Below are 12500 nucleotides of genomic sequence, written 5' to 3' on the forward strand. Positions count from 1 at the left end.
GTAGTAGTAGTAGTAGTAGTAGTAGTAGTAGTAGCAGTAGTAGTAGTAGCAGTAGTAGTAGTAGTAGTAGTAGTAGCGTAGTAGTAGTAGTAGTAGCAGTAGTAGTAGTAGTAGTAGTAGTAGTAGTAGTAGTAGTAGTAGCAGTAGTAGTAGTAGTAGTAGTAGCAGTAGTAGCAGTAGTAGTAGTAGTAGTAGTAGTAGCAGTAGTAGTAGTAGTAGTAGTAGTAGTACCTCGAGCCTTCAGCGTGAGGCAGGCGTCGTCTTGGGAACACTCTCTGGTTTTGGAGCAGGTTCCGCTGTAATCCTGACAACTGAAGCACTGAACACTCTCCCCTGAAACACAAGACCAGATACAGACCAGACCGAGACCGAGACCAGACCCGGACCAGACCCGGACCAGACCCGGACCAGACCAGGGGGTCAAGTGAGGACAGGTGACGTACCCAGACTCAGCAGAGAACTGAGCAGAACCAGAACCAGACCCACAGAGCACTTCATCTTCACTTCATCTGCAACACACAGTTAGACCTGGTTTAGTCCTGGTTTAGTCCTGGTTCAGTCCTTCAGTCCTGGTTCAGTCCTGGTTCAGTCCTGGTTCAGACCTGGTTTAGTCCTGGTTTAGTCCTGGTTCAGACCTGGTTCAGTCCTAGTTTAGTCCTGGTTCTGTCCTGTACCAGACGCTCTTTGAGTTAGATTTGATTGACAGCTGGCACTCAGTGACATCATCACCACGCCACTGAAGCCACGCCCCCTGGGCCTGGTCGGGTGTCGGGTTTAGGGTTTAGGGATGAAATCTGTTTATGTGTCTTTTGACGAGGACGACAATTTGAGGACTTTTCATCATAAAAAAGACATTTTGTTTTGAATTATAAGTTTCCGTGGCAACAGCCTCAGGGTCAAACTCAAAACCTGATTATATCACTGAGTCCTTGTTTAGGCCTGGTTTTAGACTCAGGTCCCGGTCCAGTCCCGGTCCAGTCCCGGTCCAGTCCAGTCCCGGTCTGTGATGTCTCTTTTGTTGTGTTTGGACAAAGCTCAGACTCAGGGACAAAGGCTCCTCTGTGTCTAACCCCAAGTGACCTCAGCCCGACCCCGTCTGACCCAGAACTAAACCAGGACTGAACCAGGACTAAACCAGAACCCCCAGTGTTGGGAAGAAGCTAAACACGTGTACACGTGTACATATGTACTGCAGTATTGTAGTACTGCAGTACTTCAGTCTAATACTAATACAATACTAATACTAATCCTGATCCCGATCCTGATCCAGGGTCTGATCTGTGGAGATCAGTTCTGGCAATGACGCGGTCGTAACGTCATCGTTTTCCAAAACCTTTCCACAACAACATGACAACAACAACATGAAAACAACAACATGAAAACAACAACAACATGAACATGAAAACAACAACATGAAAACAACAACAACATGAAAACAACAACATGAAAACACAACAACATGACAAACAACAACATGAAAACAACAACAACATGAAAACAACAACATGAAAACAACAACATGAAAACACAACAACATGAAAACAACAACATGAAAACAACAACATGAAAACAACAACATGAAAACACAACAACATGACAACAACAACATGACAACAACAACATGAAAACCACAACAACATGAAAACAACAACATGAAAACAACAACAACATGAAAAAACAACAAAACAACAACATGAAAACAACAACATGAAAACAACAACATGAAAACAACAACATGAAAACACAACAACATGAAAACAACAACATGACGAGCTCAGATTTCTCCAGTCTGGAACCTGGTCTCAAAAAAAATATTTATAATAATAATAATTTCACCCAAAATGCTTCATGTGGACGAAAGGCCAAAGCGAACACAAACTTCACCGTTAATGTTGAGGTGTGGACCGGACCTCAGGGCCAGAGCATCGTTTTCACTCAGTGTCCGGTTTCGTCTGGACGTGAACATTTATTGATCCGACACGTGCGGACGCGATTTTTTTTTTTCAACCCGCAAAAATAAAAATCCAGGAGTGTTGTGATGTGGACGGAGCCTTAGTTTGTCCTTTTGGGGTTTAGGGATTAATTTAATAAGGTTTAGTTTTGGTTCTGTTGGTCCGTGACCTTTGGTCAGATTCTTCAAAAACCTGGACTAAAACTGGAGCTAAAAATCCTTCAAGAGTTTACAGAGTTCAAAGGTCAAGATCATCACATGAAAAACACACGGACATTTGTCTTTTAGTGTTTATATAGAATCACACCAAACATTTATTTTATATGTGAACATGTCCCACAGTGTCCGCAGGACATCGCGTGTCCACAGAGGAACAGGCTCTAATAATGTCATACTACACTTTGTCTTTCATTATGTTTGTATAATAATAATAATAATAATTAAAGCCACGCGCGGCGATGGTGGCCCTCGCCCCGGGCACGCACCGCCCCCCCTGGCGAATGCCGGGGACTCGCGACCGCCCCGACACACCGCTCTCTCTTCCCGACAGCTCCCGAGGCCAACAGCTCGTCCACCAGAAAAATGACATAGTGTACCTTTAAAATTGGATAAAGTGAATGATTCTAGAGACAAACTGTAGACACTAAGCCACAGGTCATGTGACTTTAATGGTCAAGAGCACTGTCACACTAAGACTAAGTGCATGAAAACACATCCTCCACCAGAAAAGTTACATAGTGTGCCTTTAAATTTCTCAGAAGTGAAATTATTCGAGAGGCCAAAGTGTAAAACTAGGGCATAGGTCTTACCGACTTTTATGATGAGGAGTACGTCAGTGAATGTTTTGGCAAAGTTTTACAAATGAATGTAAAACTAATTTTATGTCACACAATAATAAATTGTGTGCATTCATATAGGTGACGCTGTATCCCTGATAACTGTATTTGACATATCAATGGAATAAGGGTCATGCAGTGTATAACTGATAGAAATTTCATCACAATCGGACAAAACATGTGCATATAATAATTTTTACAATATTTTTGGGGGGATTCTCTGTGCCCCTGCTGGCCAACCGTGAAAAATACACCATGACTGTAATAGACATTTTTGCTTATAATCATGCAAAGAATTTATTCCCCGACTTTGGTCCAAGTCCGATAATGTTGACATTTCATGTCTAAGGTAGGGGGCGCTATACTGTTAACTTTTCATATGTTTTATAGTTTATTATATTCAGACCAATATCCCGCATTAGTGATTCAAATTTCAGCACAATCGAACTAAGCATGTCCCTGTAATAATTTTAAAAATATTTTTTGGGGGATTCTTTGCGCCCCTACTGGCAAACCGTGAAAAATGCATCATGTCCATAATAGACTTTTTTGCTTGTCATCATGCATAGAATTTAATTTCCGAATTTGGTACAAATCCGATAATGGTGAAATTTCATGTCAATGCTAGGGGGCGCTATAGAGTTCATTTTTCATATGTTTTATAGTGTATTATATTCAGGCCATGATCAGGCATTAGTGATTCAAATTTCAGCACGATCGGACTAAGCCTGTGTGTGTAATTATTTTTTAACTATTTTTTGGGGGGAGTCTTTGCGCCCCTGCTGGCCAATGGTGGAAAATGCATCATGTCCGTAATGAACTTTTTTGCTTGTAATCAAGCATAGAATTTATGCCCCGAATTTGGTACTAATCCGATAATGTTGACGTTTCACGTCTATGCTAGGGGGCGCTATAGAGTTCACTTTTATTAAATTTCATATTTCATCACATTCACACCAGCATCACGCAATTGTGATTTGAATCTGAGTTCTGTAGGACAATGCCTGTGGCCGTGACAGGTCACCGAAAAAACAGGAAATGAAGGCGTTGTTCGCCGGCGTGCTACGGGCGAACCGTAAGGAGCATCCCAAAAAAATGTGGGAACTTCTGTGAGTTTATGTCTGTAGATGTGACATGTCAAATTTGAGCTCATTTGGACCAAACCCCGGGGACTTGAATCTTTTTGTAGACGCCCAAGTCAAAACGGCGGCGAATGTTTGATCCAATATGGCCGACTTCCTGTTCGTCATAGGGTCACGCTCCAATTCATGTTTTGTCGTGTTTCATTGTTCTCTATCACTGTCACGAATTTCGTTTCCCTGCAACAAACTTTTCCTGTCCCTAGTCCTATAGGGGTCCAATTCTTGGTGGCGCTGTTGAGTCGGGTCACTTTGGTCATTTTCACGATGCCCATTTTATCGAATTTTTCGCCGGGCCGATCGATCTGGACCCCGGTTTGGGGACTTTTCGTCCATGTTCAGGGGGTCAAAAATGCGATTCAATGTGGGGAAAAAGAAAAAAATAAAATAAAATAAGAAACCGACGAAGAACAATACCCCTCGCCCCTAACTTTGTTAGTGGCGAGGGCCAATAATAATAATAATAATAATAATAATAATGTATTATTATATATATTTTAATGTTTGTATTATGTGACATGTCACTTTGTCTTTCATTATCATGTTTGTTTTGTGGATATATTTTGTTCCGGTGTTTTGTCTCGTCACCTCGGTGGATTTGACGCGCCCTGACGAAGACCTGAGTTTAAAATAAAAATAAAAACTCAGAATATCGGAGCGTAAATTTATCTGCCCACCCGGAGACACGGAGACAGAGAGAGAATCTATATACAGACCCGCAGTGTCTCTGCGTGGACACAAAGACACAAAAACAAAGAGACACAAAAACACAGGGACAGACTCGGGGGACAGACTCGGGGGACACACGCTCCTCGCGGGTTTAAAATTCTATCAACTCTTTGACAAACATAAAACGTACTCACCTAGTTGGTTCCGATCCGGTTAGTTTCGGTCCAGTTTGACATGCGCAGTCTTGACTTGCTCTTTATGGATCCTTGGACTCAGTGGCGCCGCCCTCAGACTTACATTGGCGCTGCACCTGGTCTCACCGGGTCAAATCTAACCGGGTCAAATCTAACCCGGGTCTGGTCCTGGTCCAGTTAGGGTTAGTCTCGTTTTGACCGAATTACAAATATAAGTCAGTTTCTCTTTTGTCTCAAGCCTCTTCACAGTACCAGAGGTAAATAAGAAATGTCTTCTACTTTTCCAATCACTGAACTGATATTTTGTTTTAATGTCGCCTCGTTTTATTCTAAAATCCCATTAGGTCTTCTGAAGCTCTGAGCTTTACACTTTGTACAAATGAAGTTTTCTCTGCACAAAAACATTCACGGACTTTTTAAAAAGGTCAGATTTTGTACAATGAGCTCAGTGAATAAGTCACACGAAAGATCAGGACGAGACCATGTCCCAGTCCAAGTGTGAAGAACTTAAACCCCAAAAAACTCCCCAGCTCAAACTTTAATTCTCCTGATGCAAACTCAGACACACAACAACAACACACCTTCATAAAAAACAACACACACACACACACACACACACACACAGACCAGAGTGACACACAGATCAGAGTCAAGTGCTTTTATTCAGATTTTATTAAACGCCGCGACATCGACCGACTGCACCAGGTCATCGAAGGCTGTGATCTGCTCCTCCAGGATGTCTGTGCCCACCTGAAAAACACACACACATTTTACTCCGCATCATCTGATCCTGGTCCTCATCCTCCAACTCGCTCCGTTTGTTAAATCTCGTCTTACCTTGTCGTCTTCCACCACACAGTTGATCTGTAGTTTCTTGATGCCGTATCCGACCGGCACCAGTTTGGCTGAAAAAGACAAACACCGGATTTAGAATCACGTCACTTCAGAGTCAGAGTCCAGACGAGCTCGTCCAGAGGGTCAGAGCTGAAGGAGGCATCACCAAAACTCAGCCGAAAGATGGTGAAAAGAATCATCACATCCTCGATTTTTAAAAGGTTTTCAAACGCAGATCGAGTCACACGTAAAAAAACAAACACGCAGGGAGGGCATCTGACTTACACTGTCCCCACACCAGCCCGTCCATCTGGATGCTCCTCACACACTCCTCCATCTTCTTCATGTCCGTCTCATCGTCCCACGGCTTCACGTCCAGAAGGATCGAAGACTTCGCGATGACTGCAGGCTCTGAGGAGAGAACCGGGTCTAATCTAAAACCAGTCTAACAATAGCCAGGTAGAACATGCAGTACTCTTGAAGTCAAAGTACATGTTGCAGTAGCAGTAGTAGTGCAGTAGTAGTAGTAGCAGTAGTAGTTGCAGTAGTAGTTGCAGTAGTAGTTGCAGTAGTAGTTGCAGTAGTAGTTGTTGCAGTAGTTGTTGCAGTAGTTGTTGCAGTAGTTGTTGCAGTAGTTGTTGCAGTAGTTGTTGCAGTAGTTGTACTACTCACTCTTGGACTTCTTGGCGGCGTACGCAGCCAGTCTCTCCTCTTTGATACGTGCAGCTTCTTCATCCTCCTGAAATAAAAACTGTTAGAATTCACCCAGACCCCAACTAAGACCCCACCAAGACCGGTTACAATCCTGACCTGAACCTAAAACCCACCTCTTCGTCGGAGCCAAACAGGTCGAGGTCGTCGTCCTCATCTTCATCCTTATTGGCTGCTGGGGCTTTGGGGGCGGAGTCTGTGCTGTCAGCGACGCCCGCCGGACCGTACTGACCCAAAGGCTTCTTCACTCCAGGCAAACTGCACCAGAACCGGACCAGAATCAGAGTTAGAACCAAGACCAGCTGAGGACTAAACTAGTTTTAAATGACGACATCACACTTCAGTCAAGTTTGGTCGTTTGTGGAGGAAGGAAATACTAAAACTAGAATCCAAACTGTTTAGTGTCAGTGTTACTCAGGTCTGGATCCTAAAGTCCCACTGACAGGACAGAGCAGAACCTCTGACAGGACAGAGCAGAACCTCTGACAGGACAGAGCAGAACCTCTGACAGGACAGAGCAGAACCTCTGACAGGACAGAGCAGAACCTCTGACAGGACAGAGCAGAACCTCTGACAGGACAGAGCAGAACGTTTCCTGTATGTTTTAGAACTGTGGAGCTGATCAGAACAAGAGCACAGAGACGACCACAGTGGAAGTGTGTTTAGAATCATTATGGTCTAGACAGGAGCAGACAGGTGCAGACAGGAGCTCACCTGGCCTTCTGGCTGCTGTAGGACTTGATGTGGTTGTACCAGCGCAGAGCGTGGCACAGGTCGGCAGGGGGCGCTGCGGACAGAGCCTCAAACACCGCGACATCAGCCTGAGACGGAACGAACCTGAACAGAACCACAGACACAGCCGTTACAGGGCAAATACTCTACAGTTAAACTAGTGTAGCTCATTTGAATCACAAAACAAACATTTTATCATTTTACCTCCTGCCTGGCCTAAATCTCCATCATTTTATTTTAGTGTTTTTCTAATGACACTTTTTGTTCGGCAGCTTCACTTTTTCATGAGTCAAAAAACAAACTGTTTCCGGTCTGAGCAGCTCGTCACAACAACGACATTTAATTATTTATATAAACAAATACAGTGAATATTCTGCACAATTAACTTCATCATTTTGTCCACAATATTTAGTGTTTTTCACGTGGCCCCGAGGAGAGGATCAGATCTGAAAGTGGCATCACCAAATTCAGCCGAAAGATGGTGAAAAGAATCATCACGTCCTCTGCCCCAGAGCCCGGACCCCGGACCCACAGACGGGACCGCGGCTCGGTTCGGTCCGGTGAAGAGGCACAGCCCCCGCGGAGCCAGCGCCATGTGGCTCTGCACAGACCCGGGCCAGAACCGCGGCTTTTACTTTGTTCCAAACGGGTCCGGACCGTCCTGGCCCGGGTTAAACCACCTTCCGCTGTAAACGGTACCGGTACCGCGGCCCATGGACCCGTATTTTCACTTTAGTCACAAACTTTAGCCGCGGTCGGTGCCACATGAGCCAACATGGCGGCGGGCAGAGCAGAGCCAACATGGCGGCGCCGGGACAGTTTCTCTCTTTTACGTTTATTTTCCGGCTCTAACGCGGTTCTGCTGCGGTTCTACCGGACCCGGGGCGCGGCCTGGAGGTTCGGTACTGACCCCTCGATGTAGCTGCGCTCCGAGAGGAAGTCGTTGAGCACTTTGAGCCCGGAGGCAGCGCGGAGATCACCGAAGCCCATGGTCCTGGTGCGGCGGCGGAGAAGAAGGAAAAAGGCCGAAGAAGAGACGGTTTAAGGCCGAGGACAGGCTCCTCCTCCCGGAAAGCCCCGCCCCTCTGTCACACCTCCACACCGACCACTGGATTTATGGAAATATTATAGTTTTATGTTCTTTAAACAGTCTGCGCTCCAGACCCGAGGACCCGAACCCCGAAGATCCACCAGGAAAACCCACAAACCTGATCAGAGACGAGGATTATTCTCACACACAGACAGAGGATGGGAGGGCATCTGACACAGTTGTAATAAACACACAGAGGATATTTGAGTGAAATTTTATTGAGTGAATCTTTGGTCTGTCACAGTTTTGTCTTTGCTCCAAACGCACTGGACGACTGAGACTCTGCAGGAGCTGATCACATCCTCCTCTTCCTCTCCTCTTCCTCCTCTTCCTCCTCTTCCTCTCCTCCTCTTCCTCCTCTCTGACGTCACATGTTTAAAGTCCAAACTGAGCTCAGACTTTGGAGCAGAGACAAAACTTTTCATCATAAATAAAAACACTTTGTCATGAAAAGTGAAGCTTTGGGTTAAAAAAAGAGAAGAAATCTGAAATATGATGATGTCACATGATGATGTCACATGATGTCACATGATGATGTCACATGATGATGTCATGAAAAGGCCCGAGTCACATTTTAGTGAAACTGCACTTTTCTGTAAAAAAACTGAACAGGAAAACAGAAGCAGAGAACACAAGAAACCACCTCATGATGTCACACTTTACAGACGATGTCACACTTTACAGACGACGTCACGCTTTACAGACGATGTCATGCTTTACAGATGACGTTACCCTTTACAGATGTGTGTGTTGTGTCGTGTGTGTCGTGTGTATTGTGTAGGTCACATGATCACATGACCACAGTGTAAAAACACAAACTCTAAAACCACAAAAGTGTGAATGTTTGATCTGTTCAGACGTTAGTGTTAGCGGTGTTAGCGTTAGCAGCGTTAGCGTTAGCAGCGTTAGCGTTAGCAGCGTTAGCGTTAGCAGTGTTAGCGTTAGCAGTGTTAGCGTTAGGGTTAGCAGCGTTAGCGTTAGCAGGAGTGCTTTGCTTTACTGTTTGGCGAAGGGCGTCTCCCATGATGCTTTGGGATGTGATGTCACAATCTGTTTCAGCCACTGTGAAAAGTGCTCTTATATTAATGATAACGTTATATTTATGTTATTTTTACTTTATATTTCTGTTTTATATTTCTGTTTTATATTTCTGATCTTATGTTTATTCTGTATTTCTCAGAGACTTTGGCGCCGCCTCCTGACTCGTCCAGTACGTCACTCCTCCCCCTCGGCTCTGGCCCAGCCCTCGGCCTCCTGCTTCTTCTCTGGCTCCTCCTCCAGATCCTTCTCTAGATCCACTTTGGGACTCTGGTCTGGATCTTGGTCTGGATCTTGGTCTGGTTCTTGGTCTGGTTCTTGGTCTGGTTCTTGGTCTGGTTCTTGGTCTTGGGGCAGGGTGGAGGATAGGGCATAGTCCTGACTCACACCCTCAATGCTCCCCTGGTCCTGGCTCTGGTCCTGGCTCTGGTCTTGGCTCTGGTCTTGGCTCTGGTCTTGGCTCTGGTCTTGGCTCTGGTCCAACTCCAGGGGGGCCTCCTGCTCCTCATGCTCCACAGATGGAGCCTCGTCCTGGGGCAGAGCATCAGGCGAGTCCCTGGTTTCAGCCACGGCCTCCAGAGTCTCCACCGCGATCTCAGCCGATCCACGAGACTGGAACACAAACAAGAAGCAGGTCTAAACCAGGTCTAAACCAGGACTAAGCCAGGTCTAAACCAGGTCTAAACCAGAGCTAAACCCAGTCTAAACCAGGACTATACTAGGATTAAACCAGGTCTAGAGCAGTACCTTCTTGAGCCCGAATGAAACTGGAGACTTGAGTTTCAGTTTGTGGCGTTGCTCCAGTTTGGTTCCGATCTTCGTCATTTTCTTCTCGATATTTTGCTTCGAAAACGCCTTCTTCAGAGAGTCCACCTGCACCAGACAAGACAAGGTTTAGACCAGGTTTAGAGCAGGTTTAGACCAGGTTTAGACCAGGTTTAGACCGGGTTTAGACCTTCTTGAGGCTGGATCTCTTCAGTTTCTCAGCTCTCGTTGGTTCCAGGTTTTCCAGTTCCAGGTCTTGGGGCCAGTCGTCCTCTAGCTCCGCCTCTAGACCCGCCTCCTCGTCAGATGATAGGTCAATGGTGTGTAGCCCCGCCCCCTCAGGCTCAGGTTCCTCCCCCTCCTCTGTGATGTCATCACGAGGAAACGGCGGCTGGTCTTTGACAAAAACTGAGGCCGGGATCTCGGTCTGTTCCTGGTCAGAGGAGCAGGTTTCAGGTTCAGGATCATAAAGGTACCGCAGCAGAAGTCACCCACATTCCCTGGGGTGTGACGCTAACTGTAGGCACTGCTCTGTAACTCTGTACGTCTGTAACACTGTAACTCTGTAAACTGTAACCTGTATGTCTGTAATCTGTAAATCTGTACGTCTGTAACTCTGTATGTCTGTAATGTCTGTAACTCTGTACGTCTGTAACTCTGTACGTCTGTAACTCTGTACGTCTGTAACTCTGTACGTCTGTAACTCTGTACGTCTGTAGTCTGTAAATCTGTAACTCTGTACGTCTGTAACTCTGTACGCCTGTATGTCTGTAAATCTGTACGTCTGTAACTCTGTATGTCTGTAACTCTGTACGTCTCTAACTCTGTACGTCTGTAACTCTGTACGTCTGTATGTCTGTAACTCTGTACGCCTGTAACTCTGTACGCCTGTAACTCTGTACGTCTGTAACTCTGTACGTCTGTATGTCTGTAACTCTGTACGTCTGTAGTCTGTAAATCTGTAACTCTGTACGTCTGTAACTCTGTACGTCTGTAACTCTGTACGTCTGTATGTCTGTAACTCTGTAACTCTGTACGTCTGTATGTCTGTAACTCTGTACGTCTGTAGTCTGTATGTCTGTAACTCTGTACTGTCTGTATCTGTCTGTCTGTAAACTCTGTACGTCTGTAGTCTGTACGTCTGTAACTCTGTACGTCTGTAACTCTGTACGTCTGTATGTCTGCAACTCTGTACGTCTGTAGGCTGTAAATCTGTAACTGTACGTCTGTATGTCTGTAACTCTGTACGTCTGTAACTCTGTACGTCTGTAACTCTGTACGTCTGTAGGCTGTAAATCTGTAACTGTACGTCTGTATGTCTGTAACTCTGTACGTCTGTAACTCTGTACGTCTGTATTCTGTTTGAGAAAAAAAACAAAACAAATATTGAGTCAAATCTCTCTTTCTGTACTTTCCCTTTCTCCTCTCCTCTTTCTGGCTGAGGAGAACTGTACAGTCATAAACATGCCCTCACTCTTTCCTCCTCTTCTTCTTCTCTTTCCTCTTTTTCCTCTCTCTCTCTTCCTCTCTCTGTTTGTGAGCGTCTCCATGGCGACAGCTCAAAAGCATTTCCACATTTTTCCACCAACGCCCAAATACGGACGTCCTCCCCCGAAGATGCGTCCTGATTGGCTCCAACCTCAGACTTGAAAACATCTGCAAACCCCCAACTCCTGTAATACTACAAATACTACAAGTAGTACAAGTACTACAAGTACTACAACCACTACAAGTACTACAAGTACTACAAGTACTACTACCATTACAAGTACTACATCTACTACTACTACTACTACTACTACTACTAGTACTACTACAAGTACTACAAGTACTACTACAAGTACTACAAGTACTACTACAAATACTACTGCAAGTACTACAAATACTACTTACAGGTATTACAAGTACTACAAGTACTAAGTAAGTGCTAAGTATTACAAGTAGAACTACTACTAGTAGTTCTACTACTACTACTACTATAACTACTGGTACTACTACACAATACTGAACAAATCTGAACAAATACAAACTTGATGAATCTCGTTTCACTGGAGCAAAGGTGAAGCTGATAAATGTCCCATAATCCTCATCACACACACACACACACACACACACACACACACACACACACATGTACACACACACACGTCACACAACACACACACACATGTACACACACACACATACACATACACACACACACAACACACACATGTACACACACACACACACACATACACACACACACACACACACACACATGTACACACACACACGCATACACACACAACACACACACACATGTACACACACACACACATACACAACACACACACATGTACACACACATGTACACACACACGTACACACACACGTACACACACACACATGTACACACACACGTACACACACACACACGTACACACAAACACACACACATACATACACACACACGTACACACACACACACATGTACACACACACGTACACACACACACATGTACACACACACGTACACACACACACACGTACACACAAACA

At 45.0% G+C, this 12500-nt stretch overlaps 3 protein-coding genes across 3 annotated transcripts in view; all 3 read right to left on the bottom strand.

Moving 5' to 3' along the window:
- LOC110173785 (CD59 molecule (CD59 blood group)) overlaps positions 1 to 4882 on the bottom strand; it is a 9560-nt gene extending 4678 nt beyond the window's left edge. Inside the window, exons 1-3 of the mRNA XM_020939794.2 lie at positions 4790 to 4882; positions 444 to 509; positions 232 to 333 (exon numbers count right to left, since the gene is read on the bottom strand). Coding sequence (XP_020795453.1) covers positions 232 to 333; positions 444 to 498 — 157 coding nt within the window. The 5' untranslated portion in view covers positions 499 to 509; positions 4790 to 4882. The remainder of the gene's footprint in view (positions 1 to 231; positions 334 to 443; positions 510 to 4789) is intronic.
- A 550-nt stretch (positions 4883 to 5432) lies between these two features.
- On the bottom strand, positions 5433 to 8135 carry eef1b2 (eukaryotic translation elongation factor 1 beta 2). Its single transcript, XM_055166385.1, has 7 exons — positions 7977 to 8135; positions 7049 to 7171; positions 6451 to 6592; positions 6296 to 6362; positions 5909 to 6034; positions 5627 to 5694; positions 5433 to 5539 (listed from the first exon to the last, which is right to left on the bottom strand). Exons 1-7 carry the CDS (start codon positions 8054 to 8056, stop codon positions 5453 to 5455), a joined length of 693 nt encoding a protein of 230 aa, XP_055022360.1. The 5' UTR covers positions 8057 to 8135; the 3' UTR covers positions 5433 to 5452.
- Positions 8136 to 8356: 221 nt separating this feature from the next.
- Positions 8357 to 12500, bottom strand: part of LOC110173780 (caveolae-associated protein 2-like) — a 9929-nt gene continuing 5785 nt past the window's right edge. Inside the window, exons 4-6 of the mRNA XM_055166380.1 lie at positions 10150 to 10392; positions 9942 to 10067; positions 8357 to 9806 (exon numbers count right to left, since the gene is read on the bottom strand). Coding sequence (XP_055022355.1) covers positions 9372 to 9806; positions 9942 to 10067; positions 10150 to 10392 — 804 coding nt within the window. The 3' untranslated portion in view covers positions 8357 to 9371. The remainder of the gene's footprint in view (positions 9807 to 9941; positions 10068 to 10149; positions 10393 to 12500) is intronic.

This window comes from Boleophthalmus pectinirostris, unplaced genomic scaffold (assembly GCF_026225935.1).
Source record: "Boleophthalmus pectinirostris isolate CB_2022bp ecotype Guang Dong unplaced genomic scaffold, ASM2622593v1 HiC_scaffold_11, whole genome shotgun sequence".
Classification (NCBI taxonomy): domain Eukaryota; kingdom Metazoa; phylum Chordata; class Actinopteri; order Gobiiformes; family Gobiidae; genus Boleophthalmus; species Boleophthalmus pectinirostris.